General features: G+C 55.4%; 1 protein-coding gene across 1 annotated transcript in view; it reads right to left on the minus strand.

Annotated features, from left to right (window-relative positions):
• si:ch211-244b2.4 (uncharacterized protein LOC541512 homolog) overlaps window positions 1-13,667 on the minus strand; it is a 29,832-nt gene extending 16,165 nt beyond the window's left edge. Inside the window, exons 1-3 of the mRNA XM_068050134.1 lie at window positions 13,553-13,667; window positions 4,305-4,456; window positions 2,958-3,129 (exon numbers count right to left, since the gene is read on the minus strand). Of these exons, the coding sequence (XP_067906235.1) occupies window positions 2,958-3,129; window positions 4,305-4,456; window positions 13,553-13,580 (352 nt within the window). The 5' untranslated portion in view covers window positions 13,581-13,667. The remainder of the gene's footprint in view (window positions 1-2,957; window positions 3,130-4,304; window positions 4,457-13,552) is intronic.
• Window positions 13,668-14,532: the final 865 nt, after the last annotated feature.

Consider the following 14,532-nt stretch of genomic DNA (forward strand, 5'->3'; position numbering starts at 1 on the left):
TGGCAGGCAACCAGAAGCTCCGGGTCCTGCTTGTCAACTGAATGGAGATGTTCCACAAAACAGTCGCCCAATCTGCCTTAGCTTTTCCCAGTGTAGAGGAGACTGCATTGCGAGTGTACTAAACTGAAAGACGTACATGTATATTGCTGTTTCACCTGGAAGGAGTGTTTGGGGCTTTGGAGAGACAATGCAAAAAGGCAGAGAACACTATGATGGTTCTGGGAGGTTGGGGGTGGGGGTGGGATGGTGCGAGCAGAAATATGGGAAATGACGTGGACACGGTCAAGGGCCCTCTCAACCATGATGGTTTGGGGGAGAAGAAATTCTTGGCTGAGGAAAAAAAGAAGACATAACCGAAGCACAGGTAGGGAAAGTGGCATCATCAGAAGAGACAAGATGGAGATGGAGAAACTGGGAGAATGGGATACAGTCCTTACAGGAAGAGGGATGGGAGAAAGTGTAGTCAAGGTAGCTGTGGGAGTCAGTGGGTTTACAGTGGATATTGGTTGATAGGGCGGCACAGTGGCGCAGTAGTTAGCACCGCAGCCTCACAGCTCCAGCGACCCAGGTTCAGTTCTGGGTACTGCCTGTGTGGAGTTTGCAAGTTCTCCCTGTGACCGTGTGGGTTTCCTCCGGGTGCTCCGGTTTCCTCCCACAGCCAAAGACTTGCAGGTTGATAGATAAATTGGCTATTGTAAATTGCCCCTAGTGTAGTTAGGTGGGTGGGGATGTGGTAGGAATATGGGATTAATGTAGGATTAGTATAAATGGGTGGTTGTTGGTCGGCACAGACTCGGTGGGCTGAAGGGCCTGTTTCAGTGCTGTATCTCTAAATAAATAAAATAAAGATAGCCTATCCCCAGAAATGGGAATAAAGGAAGGGAACAGTTGGAGATGGAGCAGGTGACGATGAGGGAAGGGTACAAGTTGGAAGCAAAGTTGATGAAATTTTCCAGTTTGGTGCAAGAGCAGGAAACAGCACAGATAGAGTCATCAATGTACCGGAAAAAGAGGTGAGGGAGGGGGCCTGAATAGGACTGGAACAAGGAATGTTCGACATATCCCACAAAGAGGCAGGCATAGCTAGGACCCATGTGGGTATCCATAGCAACACCTTCTATTTGGAGGAGGTGAGTGGAGTCAAAGGAGAAGTTGTTCAATGTGAGAACAAGTTCAGCCAGGCGGAGGAGGGTGGTGGTGGATGGGGACTGGTTGGGCCTCTGTTTGAGGAAGAAGCGGAGAGCCCTCAAACCGTCCTGGTGGGGGATGGAGGTGTACAGGGACTGGATGTCATCTTTTGTTTCTTTGGTTGCCCCATTCCCACCCCCTTTTTGTTTTGAACCATCGTCCATTTTATGGTTTAATCAGTCTTGCTTTGTACCCTATCACAGACCTTCCCTTTTGCTCTTTGCCACCTCCTCTCTCTCCCTGCCTCTGTACTTGCTTAAAACAATCACATCTCTAACTTCTTCCAACTCTGACAACAGCTCATCAAACTGAAATGTTAACTCTGTTTCTCTCTTCACAGATGCTCCCTGACCTGCTGAGTATTTCTGGCATTGTCTGTTTTTATTTCAGATTTCCAGCATCTGCAGTGTTTTGCTTTTGTTGCTAATTATATTCTGGCTGAATCTTTTTTTGAAAGAGGGAGAGGCAAGAAAATACTGCTCATAGACTGGCATCAGGCAATCAAATGTCCACTTTTCACATCAGACAGCAGGCTAGTTATTGCATTAGAAAAATAAGAACAACTTGCAATTATATAGCACCTTTAGCATAGCAAAACATCACAAGGTACTTCACAGGAGTATTAGCAAACAAAACTGACACTGAGCCACATAAGGAAATATTAGGACAGGCGACCAAAAGCTTGGTCAAAGAGATTGTAAGGAGTGTCTTCGAGAGAGAGGTAGAGAGGTGGAGAGGTTTAGGGAGGGAATTCCAGGGATTAGGGCCCAGGTAGCTGAAGACACAGCCACCAATGGTGGAGTGACAAATATCAGGAATGTTCTACAGTCCAGAATTTGGGAGCACAGAGATCTCAGTGGTGCTGCATGAGGTTACAGAGATAGGGAGGGGAGAGGTCATGGAGGCATTTGAAAACAAGGATAAAGACCTTTACAAATGTCACTGCTGATCGTTTCAATAACATTCGCGCCACACAAGTGCCAGGCAATGACCTTCTGAAACACGAGAGAATCTAACCACCTCCCGTTAATGTTCAATGGCACTACCATCGCTGAATCCCCCATTATCAACACCGTGGGGGTTATCATTGACCAGAAACTGAACTGGAGTAGCCATATAAATACCATGGCTGCAAGACTAGGTCAGAGGCTGGGAATCCTGCAGTGAGTAACTCACCTCCTGACTCCCCAAAGCCTGTCCACCATCTACAAGGCACAATTCCGGAATGTGATGGAGTACTCTCCACTTGCCTGGATGGGTGCAGCTCCAACAACACTCAAGATGCTCGACACCATCCAGGACAAAGCAGCCCGCTTGATTGGCACCCCATCCACAAACATTCACTCCCTCCACCACCGACACACAGTGGCAGCAGTGTGTACCATCTACAAGATGCACTGCAGCAACTCACCAAGGCTCCTCAGACAGCGCCTTCCAAACCTGCGACCTCTACCAACTAGAAGGACAATGACAGCAAATACATGGGAACATCACCACTTGCAAGTTCCCCTCCAAGTCACACACCATCCTGACTTGGAACTTTATCACCGCTCCTTCACTGTCGCTGGGTCAAAATCCTGAAACTCCCTTCCTAACAGCACTGTGGGTGTACCTACCCCACACGGGCTGCAGCGGTTCAAGATGGTGGCTCACCATCACTTTGTCAAGGGGCAACTAGGGATGGACAGTAAATTCCAGCCTTGGCAGGGCTGCCCACATCCCATGAGCAAATTAAAAACAAACAGCATCATCTTAAAAAACAAACTCACTTCTTGGTGTGTCTTGATCTGATGATGAGGAGGATTCAGTATCAGAACTCATCCTGTGGCTCAATCTACAAGTTTCTCCATAGCTGCAGTTTCCATTGAAGTAATATTTACAAACGTGCAGGTATGTGCAGTTCCTGTCCTTGCATTTACTTTTGTTATAATATTTACATGGCTGGAAGGAAAGAGAAATATTGAAGTAAAGGCATACTTTGATGAAGATTACCACTGGATTATTCAGGTGACTGAGGCACAGGGGAAACACTCAAGTCCTGGAGACAAGACAGGGGAGAGCCATGAGGACTGATTGGACAGATTGGAGAATCATAGAATTGTACAGTCATTCGGCCCATCCTGCCTGTGCTGGCTTTTTGAACAAGTTATCCAATTAGTCAAAGGAAGGGTGGGGCTTGGAAATAGGTTCATGACACTGCACAGCTGATTTCTTTTGTGTACTGCTGTGCGGGTGGGATTGGTGAATGCATCTCATAAAAAATGAGCATGGAATAAAACATGAGGTGAGAAGAACAAAGGTAAGAGGGAGACTGTGTGTTTGCATGTGATTTTGATTAAGATATTTATGAGATCTAAATTCTATCACCTGTGCTCCAATCAAACATAGTATTTACAGTATTGATACAGGCCATTCAGCCCAACTGGTCGTGCTGTGTTTATGCTCCACAACAACCTCCTCCCACCCAATCAGTGTAACCTATTCCTTCTGTCTCATGTGTTTATTCAGCTTCCCCTTAAATGTATCGATACTATTCACCTTAACCACTCCCTGTGGTAGCGAGTTCCACATTCTCGCCACTCTCTGGGGAAAGAGGTTTCTCCTGAATTCCCGATTGGGTTTATTGGTGACTATCCTATCTATGGTGCCTAGTTCCTAGAATTGAGAACCCTTGAAGGTTTGTCCCCGGTTAGGTAGTGAGATGTACCAGAACTGGCCTCAATTTACCTGGGCTAGTGGTGAAACCACCCTTTCTACTCCTGATTGTTACCCAGTGTCTCCCACTGGAAGTGTGCACATGGGATGAGGACAGGATGAAGTCCAACCAATGGCTCATTTATCTCCATGGCATTCACTGTCCAAGCACACGGGTGACCGATGATCACAACTCAGAGATGGAAGGGGAGAAAAATAAGGTTCACATGCGATTGAAATGCCAATCATCATCAATATGTGCTCATCTTACGATTTGGTTAATTTTTGTGTCCTTTAGTGAACCAAATTCTCCATCATCATCTCATGGGGCTTCCATGACTTTTTTGTTCCCTTGTGCTTGTAGCATGTCCCTCTCCTGACTGCCTCATTTGACGGCATTATTTTTTCTATTAGCCACTTACCTGAGTCCCTGCTCTCTCTGCCCGACTCTTCCTGCATTGTTCGTCATCAAATGCTCCTTCAGCAAGGCTGTCCAGATCACTTCCACTCAGCTCTTCATCACTGTCGTCATAGTCATTGCTGTAGTCGCTATCATCACTATAGCTGTCTTCCTCTTGAATGAAAGAAGGAAGAAAGACTTGCATTTATACAACCTCTTCAGTGACCTCAGGATGCTCCAAATCTCACTACATCCAATCAAGTACTTTTGAATTGTAGTCAATATTTAATGTAAAAAAAACACAGCAGCCAATTTGTGCACAGCAAACTCCCCCAATCAGCAACATGATAATGATCTCTTTTATTGATGTTGATTAGCAGATAAATATTGGTCACGACATGGGTCGTGGGAGGAACTTTCCTGTTTGCCTTCAAAATAGTGGCCATGGGATGTTTTATGTCCATCTGAGAGGGCAGACCGGGTTTCAGTTTAATGTCTCATCTGAAAAACAGCAGATCTGACAGTGCAGCACTCCTCAGTACTGACCCTCCGACAGTGCAGCACTCCCTCAGTATTGACCCTCCGACAGTGCAGCACTCCCTCAGTTCTGACCCCCTGACAGTGCAGCACTCCTCAGTACTGACCCTCCGACAGTGCAGCACTCCCTCAGTATTGACCCTCCGACAGTGCAGCACTCCCTCAGTACTGACCCTCCGACAGTGCAGCACTCCCTCAGTATTGACCCTCCGACAGTGCAGCACTCCCTCAGTACTGACCCTCCGACAGTGCAGCACTCCCTCAGTACTGATCCTCTGACCGTGCAGCACTCCCTCAGTACTGACCCCCTGACAGTGCAGCACTCCTCAGTACTGACCCTCCAACAGTGCAGCACTCCCTCAGTACTGACCCTCTGACCGTGCAGCACTCCCTCAGTACTGACCCCCTGACAGTGCAGCGCTCCCTCAGTACTGATCCTCTGACAGTGCAGCACTCCCTTAGTACTGACCCTCCGACAGTGCAGCACTCCCTCAGTACTGACCCTCTGACAGTGCAGCACTCCCTCAGTACTGACCCTCCGACAGTGCAGCAATCCCTCAGTACTGACCCTCTGACAGTGCAGCACTCCCTTAGTACTGATCCTCCGACAGCGCAGCACTCCCTCAGTACTGACCCTCCGACAGTGCAGCACTCCCTCAGTATTGACCCTCCAACAGTGCAGCACTCCCTCAGTACTGACCCTCTGACAGTGCAGCACTCCCTCAGTACTGACCCTCTGACAGTGCAGCACTCCCTCAGTATTGACCCTCCGACAGTGCAGCACTCCCTCAGTACTGACCCTCTGACAATGCAGCACTCCCTTAGTACTGATCCTCCGACAGTGCAGCACTCCCTCAGTACTGACCCTCTGACAGTGCAGCACTCCCTCAGTACTGACCCTCTGACAGTGCAGCGCTCCCTCAGTACTGACCCTCTGACAGTGCAGCCCTCCCTCAGTACTGACCCTCTGACAGCGCAGCACTCCCTTAGTACTGATCCTCCGACAGCGCAGCACTCCCTCAGTACTGACCCTCCGACAGTGCAGCACTCCCTCAGTACTGACCCTCCGACAGTGCAGCAATCCCTCAGTACTGACCCTCCGACAGTGCAGCACTCCCTTAGTACTGATCCTCCGACAGCGCAGCACTCCCTCAGTACTGACCCCCTGACAGTGCAGCGCTCCCTCAGTACTGATCCTCTGACAGTGCAGCACTCCCTCAGTACTGACCCTCCGACAGTGCAGCACTCCCTCAGTACTGACCCTCCGACAGTGCAGCACTCCTCAGTACTGACCCTCCGACAGTGCAGCAATCCCTCAGTACTGACCCTCTGACAGTGCAGCACTCCCTTAGTACTGATCCTCCGACAGCGCAGCACTCCCTCAGTACTGACCCTCTGACAGTGCAGCACTCCCTCAGTACTGACCCTCCGACAGTGCAGCACTCCCTCAGTATTGACCCTCCAACAGTGCAGCACTCCCTCAGTACTGACCCTCTGACAGTGCAGCACTCCCTCAGTACTGACCCTCTGACAATGCAGCACTCCCTTAGTACTGATCCTCCGACAGCACAGCACTCCCTCAGTACTGACCCTCTGACAGTGCAGCACTCCCTCAGTACTGACCCTCTGACAGTGCAGCGCTCCCTCTGTACTGACCCTCTGACAGTGCAGCACTCCCTTAGTACTGACCCTCCAACAGTGCAGCACTCCCTCAGTACTGACCCTCCGACAGTGCAGCACTCCCTCAGTACTGGCCCTCCGACTGTACCGCACTCCCTCAATATTGACTCTCCGACAGTGCAGCACTCCCTTAGTACTGATCCTCCGACAGCGCAGCACTCCCTCAGTACTGACCCTCTGACAGTGCAGCACTCCCTCAGTATTGACCCTCCGACAGTGCAGCACACCCTCAGTACTGACCCTCTGACAGTGCAGCACTCCCTCAGTACTGACCCTCCGACAGTGCAGCACACCCTCAGTACTGACCCTCCGACAGTGCAGCACTCCCTTAGTACTGACCCTCTGACAGTGCAGCACTCCCTTAGCACTGATCCTCCGACAGGTGCGCAAGTTTCTGGAGAAACACTTGAACCCTTGAACTTCTGACTCAGAGTTGACAGTGCCGCCCACTGAGCCTCGATCAATGCCAAAGTAAAGAACATACATTAATATAGCACCATATCGCATCCTCGGGAAGCCCAAAGTGCATCGTGTATTTAACACAGGAAAACCTCCCAAAGCTCATCATAGGAACATTGTCAACGATTCACATAAAGACGTATTAGGTCAGGTGACCAGAAGCTTGGTCAAAGAGGTAGATTTAAGTAGCATCTTAAAGGAGGAGAGAGAGAGGTGGAGAGGTTTAGGGAGGGAATTCCAGAGCTTGCAGCCCAGGCAGCTGGATGGACAGCCACCAATGGCGGAGCAATTAAAATTTGGGATGTGCAAAGATCTTGGAGGGTTGTAGGCTAGGCAAGGTTACAGAGGTTGCAGGAAGTTCAGCCGCAGAGCTCCTGCAATATTTCGCATGGGGGCTCATTTTAATGGAGGGGGCGGGGCAGCCGCCCCTGAAGATGTAGAGGGGGCGGCCACTCTGTCCCTGGCAATGGTGTCCGTGCCACCTTGCAGGCACCATCTTTAAAGGGTGTCAGGCCCTTCAGACTCATTAAAATTTTTAAAGGGAGGAATGCTGAAAAATAAAGGCCGGCATTTATTCACATTTTCAATTCCCTCTCCCACACCCACAATGAGTAACAAATATGTAAATTGTCCTCTTCCTCCCAAAAAAACTTTTCCCCTCGAACTTCATTACCTCTAACCCTCAACCCCTTCCCACCATCCCACAGCCCCTCCGGTCTTGATAATATTTGTCCTTCCCCTTCCCCATCAGTGTCTCACCTCAGAACTCTAAATGGAGTTCCAAAGGCACACGAAGTGCGGCTGGCAGCCATAAAATCGGCATGGGGCGGCCGTCGGGAACAGGTATGTTTATTTGCATTTCATTTTAATAAATTCTAATATGTAAATTAAGGCCCCGCCCCCAAGCGATGGGGGGGGGTGCTGCACCGAGGCCTTGCCCCCGCCAGTAAAATGTGGCGGGGCCTTCTTGGCCTCGGGGGTCATGGCGGGCTGCTCCTGCAAGTATTTTACAGGACCCCTGCCACAACCCCTGATGCGAGGGGCTGGTACCTACATGATGGACATGCTTTCCAAAATGGGGTTTGGGGAGGGAATCTGCAATTGGATCAAACTGCTCTACACAAACATCAGTAGCACAGTCTCAATCAATGGGTGGGAATCAGAAAGTTTCCCGATCCAATCTGGAGTCAGACAGGGCTGTCCTCTCTCCCCTGTCTTGTTTGTTTGCTGTAATGAACCCTTTGCTGAGTCTATTAGGAAGGATGCGAGCATAAGAAGGGTGACAATCCCAGACAGCGGAGGCACTCAGGTTAAAACCTCCCTGTACATGGATGATGTCGCCGTCTTCTGCTCGGACCCGCTGTCCGTGCGCAGACTGATGAGCATCTGTGACCAGTTCAAACTGGCCTCGGGAGCCAAAGTTAACCACGGCAAGAGCGAGGCCATGTTCTTTGGGAACTGGGCTGACCGATCCTTTGTCCCCTTCACCGTCAGGTCAGATTACCTGAAGGTGCTGGGGATATGGTTCGGAAGGGCCGGGGCGTGCACCAAAACCTGGAGGGAGCGAGTAGCCAGGGTACAACACAAGCTGAGAATGTGGGGGCAGCGATCTCTCTCCATTGTGGGTAAGAACCTGGTCATCGTGTGCGAGGCGCTCACGTTGTTGCTGTACGTGGCGCAGGTCTGGCCCATACCCCACTCCTGCGCTGTGCAGTCACCCGAGCCATTTTCCGCTTCATCTGGGGATCTAAAATGGACCGGGTCCGGAGAAACACGATGTTCAAACCTCTGGATAAAGGGGGAAAAATGTACCCAACATCGCCCTCATCCTGATGACCACCTTCATGTGCGGCTGCATCAAGCTGTGCACAGAGCCCCGGTATGCAAACACCAAGTGTCACTACGTGCTGAGGTTCTATCTGTCCCCGATGTTGCGAAGGATGGGTCCTATCACATTGCCACGGAATGCTCCATCCAGTTGGACTGTGCCGTACCACCTATCATTCGTGGGAAAGTTTCTGCGGAAAAACACCTTTGACCACCAATCCATCAGGCTGTGGTCTGCACGGAATGTCCTCAAGGCCCTACGGGAAAAGGAGACGGTGGATCCTGTCGGATGGTTCCCCGAGCAGACCGTCAAAGTCATTTGGCAGAATGCCTCATCACCAGAACTTTCAAACAAGCACCAAGTCAGATCCTTCATGCACACCCGGAGTCTCGCCCCCTCCACACGCTGCCCTCGAGGTGGCTGCGGTGGGGAAGAGACTGTTGCCCACCTCCTTCTGGAATATGCCTTTGCAAAACAGGTGTGAAAGAGATGCAGTGGTTTTTGTCGAGGTTCATCCCAAGCAGCTCTGTAACACAGGAGTCTGTGCTCTATGGGCTGTACCCAGGGGGACACACCGAGATAAACATCAACTGCTGCTGGAGGACCATCAATTCGGTGAAAGACGCCCTTTGGTCTGCCCGAAACTTGCTGGTCTTCCAGCGAAAAGATTTGTCCACGACTGAGTGTTGCAGACTGGCACTTTCCAAGGTCCAGGACTACGTGCTGAAAGACGCACTAAAGTTTGGGGCAGACGACGCAAAAGCTCAATGGGGAAAGACCACAGTGTAAGGTCCTCCCACCATAGTGAACTGAGGGGCTGGACCCTTGGGAAACCCCTCGGGCTCTATACACCAAATATGCATTTGCTGTAAAATGTACCTGGCATGTAAAAATGGAATGGAAGGTTTGTGAGGCAACTCAGTCCTGCATTGAAGAAAACTGATTTCCTTTGCACTTTTTGGAATGTCAACTTGGTGCTGTTTTGAACTGTTTTGCAATGCATTTTATACAGATTTTTATGAATAAAATATATTTTTGGGATAAAAAGCGAGGGGCTGGTAAAATTCAGCCCAAGGAAGGGCAAGACCACGGAGGGATTTGAAAACAAGGATGAGAATTTTAAAATGGAGGCGAACTGATGTGATCCACTGATGTGACAGTGTCCAATGTGCAGGCGCCAGAGCCATTTTTAAAGAGCTTAGGGCCCTTAATGACAATTAACATTTTTAAAGGTAAAGTGCAGTACAAATTATTGCAAATTATTTACAAAATATTTCCAGCAGCTCTCCCCCCTCCCCCATAGTATTACACATAGAATCATAGAAAGTTTAAGGCACAGAAAGAGGCCATTTGGCCCCGGGGGGAGTAGGAGGGGGGAGGATGGGGAGGGGGGAAGCAGGAGGAGGGGGGAGGACGAGGGGGAGGGGAAGGGGGAGGGGGAGGAGGTAGAAGGGAAGAGGGAGAAGGGAAGGAGGGGGAGGGGGTGGAAGGAGGGGGAGGGGGTGGAAGGAGGGGGAGGGGGTGGAAGGAGGGGGAGGGGTGGAACGAGGGGGAGGGGGGAGTAGGAGGAGGGGGAGGGGGGAGTAGGAGGAGGGGGGAGGGGGGAGTAGGAGGAGGGGGAGGGGGGAAGGAGGGGGAGGGGGGGAAGGAGGGGGAGGGGGAGGGGGGGAAGGAGGGGGAGGGGGAGGGGGGGGGGAAGGAGGGGGAGGGGGGGAAGGAGGGGGAGGGGGAGGGGGGGAAGGAGGGGGAGGGAGGAGGAGGGGGAGGGAGGGGGAGGGAGGGGGAGGAGGGGGAGGGAGGGGGAGGGAGGGGGAGGGAGGGGGAGGAGGAGGGGGAGGAGGAGGGGGAGGGGGAAGGGGAGGGGGAGGGGGAGGAGGAGGAGGAGGGGGAGGGGGAGGGGGAGGGGGGGAGGAGGAGGGGGGAGGAGGAGGGGGGAAGGAGGGGGGGGAAGGAGGGGGGGAGGAGGGGGGGGAGGAAGGAGGAGGGGGGGGAGGAAGGAGGAGGGGGGAAGGAGGAGGGGGGAAGGAGGAGGGGAGGAGGAGGGGGGAAGGAGGGGGGGAGGAGGAGGAGGGGGGAAGGAGGGGGGGGAGGAGGGGGGGGGAGGAGGGGGGGGAGGAGGGGGGAAGGAGGGGGGGAAGGAGGGGGGGAAGGAGGGGGGGAGGAGGGGGGGAGGAGGAGGGGGGAGGAGGAGGGGGGGAAGGAGGAGGGGGAGGAGGAGGAGGGGGAGGAGAGGAGGGGGGGAGGAGGAGGGGGAGGAGGAGGGGGGGAGGAGGAGGGGGGAGGAGGAGGGGGGGAGGAGGAGGGGGGGAGGAGGAGGGGGGGAAGGAGGGGGGGGAGGAGGAGGGGGGGGAGGAGGAGGGGGGGAAGGAGGGGGGGAGGAGGAGGAGGGGGGGAGGAGGAGGAGGGGGGGAGGAGGAGGAGGGGGGGAGGAGGAGGGGGAGGAGGAGGGGGGGGAGGAGGAGGGGGGGAGGAGGAGGAGGAGGGGGGAGGAGGAGGAGGGGGGGGAAGGAGGAGGGGGGGAAGGAGGAGGGGGGGGAGGAGGAGGGGGGGGAAGGAGGAGGGGGGAAGGAGGGGGGGGGAAGGAGGGGGGGGGAAGGAGGGGGGGGGGAAGGAGGGGGGGGGGAAGGAGGGGGGGGGGAAGGAGGGGGGGGGAAGGAGGAGGGGGGGGAAGGAGGAGGGGGGGGAAGGAGGAGGGGGGGAAGGAGGAGGGGGGGGAAGGAGGAGGGGGGGGGAAGGAGGGGGGGGGAAGGAGGGGGGGGGGGAAGGGAGGGAGGGGGGGGGAAGGGAGGGAGGGGGGGGAAGGGAGGGGGGGGGAGGAGGAGGGGGGGGAAGGAGGGGGGGGGAGGAGGAGGGGGGGAGGAGGAGGGGGGGAGGAGGAGGGGGAGGAGGAGGGGGGGGGAGGAGGAGGGGGGGGAGGAGGAGGGGGGGGAGGAGGAGGGGGGGGGAGAGGGGGGGGGAGGAGGAGGAGGGGGGGGAGGAGGAGGGGGGGGAGGAGGAGGGGGGAGGAGGAGGGGGAAGGAGGAGGGGGGAAGGAGGAGGGGGAAGGAGGGGGGAAGGAGGGGGGAGGAGGGGGGGAGGAGGGGGGGGAAAGGAGGGGGGGGGGAAGGAGGAGGGGGGGAGAAGGAGGGGGGGGGAAGGAGGGGGGGGGAGGAGGGGGGGCGGAAGGAGGGGGGGGGGAGGAGGGGGGGGAAGGAGGGGGGAGGAGGAGGGGGGGAGGAGGAGGGGGGGAGGAGGAGGGGGGGGGAGGAGGGGGGGGAGGAGGAGGGGGAAGAAGGAGGGGGGAAGGAGGAGGGGGGAAGGAGGGGGGGGAGGGGGGGGAGGAGGGGGGGAGGAGGGGGGGAGGAGGGGGGGGAAGGAGGGGGGGGGAAGGAGGAGGGGGGGAGAAGGAGGGGGGAGAAGGAGGGGGGGGAAGGAGGGGGGGGGAGGAGGGGGGGGGAATAGAGGAGGGGGGAAGGAAGGAGGGGGGAAGGAGGAGGGGGGAAGAGGGGGGGGAGGAGGGGAGAGGGGAGGGGGGGGAGGAGGGGGGGGAGGAGGGGGGGGAAAGGAGGGGGGGGAAGGAGGAGGGGGGAGAAGGAGGGGGGAGAAGGAGGGGGGGGAAGGATGGGGGGGGAGGAGGGGGGGCGGAAGGAGGGGGGGGGAGGAGGGGGGGGAAGGAGGGGGGGAGGAGGAGGGGGGGAGGAGGAGGGGGGGAGGAGGAGGGGGGAGGGGGGAGGAGGAGGGGGGGGAAGGAGGGGGGAGGAGGGGGGGAGGAGGAGGAGGGGGAGGAGGAGGAGGAGGGGGAGGAGGAGGTGGAGGAGGAGGAGGGGGGGAGGAGGAGGAGGGGGGGAGGAGGGGGGGGGAGGAGGAGGGGGGGGAAGGAGGGGGGGAAGGAGGGGGAGGAGGAGGGGGGGGAAGGAGGGGGAGGAGGAGGGGGGGAGAAGGAGGGGGAGGAGGAGGGGGGGAGAAGGAGGGGGAGGAGGAGGAGGGGGGGAGGGGGAGGAGGAGGGGGGGAGGGGGAGGAGGAGGGGGGGAGGGGGAGGAGGAGGGGAGGAGGAGGGGGATGCCCTGGGAGCAGGAACACCGACAGGGTCCAGGTCCACGGGCTGAATGGCCTGTTTTATGGGTTGAAGACACAGTGAGAAAAACGACCTCAAAACCTTAGAATAAACCTTCCATCGTCACGGAAAATAAATCTGGTGATTGTGTCTGGGGCCAAACTCTGTCATTTCTCCAAACTCCTATCACTTTCGTTTCTCATGCTGAAGTTGAGGAGAAGGGAAACCGCTGTCCCGGGAGGGGGTGCGGGCAGGGGGGAGGGTCTGTAATCGGGGGGAGGGTCTGTAATCGGGGGGAGGGTCTGTAATCGGGGGGCGGGGGTCTGTAATCGGGGGGCGGGTCTGAATGGAGAATGTGGGCTGGCAATGACCGATGGTCAGTTCACTCCGCTTTACTGGGACAGAGAGAGAGAGAGAGGGGGAGGAACAGGGCGATTATGGGATCGTCACCTCCCCAACCCCCGCAATGGGATGCAGAATAATCTCCCCTCCCCTGACAGCCCAACATTGAAAGGGTAAGAAAGCGGATCGCCCCCAACTCACTGAAATGATCTGCGGAGCCGGTGAGCAAGGAAACTGACACTTGCCCGAAATGAACATCAGGTACGATTCTCCCACCGCCCCCGCCCCCGCCCCCGCTCCCGCTCCCGCCTACGCCCCCGCTCCCGCTCCCGCCTTCCCCACCACCTCCCATAGAATGGAGATTTGAACCGGCTATTAAACTGCACTCACCATCTACAGGCTCTGCGCTCGAAGCCATAACAACCTCTCAAGACCAGACGATTTCTCCCTCCCGACTAAATCGCAAAGTAACTTTCGTTTCGCCGAGCTTCCGTCTCAAGGCTGACAACCAATCAAATTGCGAGGGCAACGTCACGCTGAGGGTGGAGTGTCATTGGGATGTCACTCTGAGGGTGGAGTGTCAGTGAAATGACACTCTGAGTGTGGAGTGACAGTGGGATGTCACTCTGAGGGCGGTGTCAGTTGGATGTTACTCTGAGGGTGGAGTGTCAGTGGGATGTCACTCTGAGGGTGGAGTGTCATTGGGATGTTACTCTTAGGGTGGAGTGTCAGAGAGATGTCACTCTGAGGACGGAGTGACAGTGGGATGTCACTCTGAGGGTGGAGTGTCAGAGAGATGTCACTCTGAGGGTGGAGTGACAGTGGGATGTCACTCTGAGGGTGGAGTGTCAGTGGGATGTCATGCTGAGGGTGGAGTGTCAGTGAGATGTCACTCTGAGTGCGGTGTCAGAGAGATGTCACTCTGAGGGTGGAGTGTCAGTGGGATCTCACTCTGAGGGTGGAGTGTCAGTGGGATGTCACTCTGAGGGTGGTGTCAGTGGGATGTCATTCTGAGGGTGGAGTGTCAGTGGGATGTCACTCTGAGGACGGAGTGTCAGTGGAATGTCACTCTGAGGATGGAGTGACAGTGGGATGTCACTCTGAGGGTGGTGTCAGTGGGACGTCACTCTGAGGACGGAGTGACAGTGGGATGTCACTCTGAGGGTGAAGTGTCAGAGAGATGTCACTCTGAGGACGGAGTGACAGTGGGATGTCACTCTGAGGGTGCAGTGTCAGTGAGATGTCGCTCTGAGGACGGAGTGACAGTGGGATGTCACTCTGATGGTGAAGTGTCAGTGAGATGTCACTCTGAGGATGGAGTGTCAGAGAGATGTCACTCTGAGGACGGAGTGACAGTGGGATGTCACTCT

This window comes from Heterodontus francisci, chromosome 18, assembly GCF_036365525.1.
Source record: "Heterodontus francisci isolate sHetFra1 chromosome 18, sHetFra1.hap1, whole genome shotgun sequence".
NCBI classification, from domain to species: Eukaryota; Metazoa; Chordata; class Chondrichthyes; order Heterodontiformes; family Heterodontidae; genus Heterodontus; species Heterodontus francisci.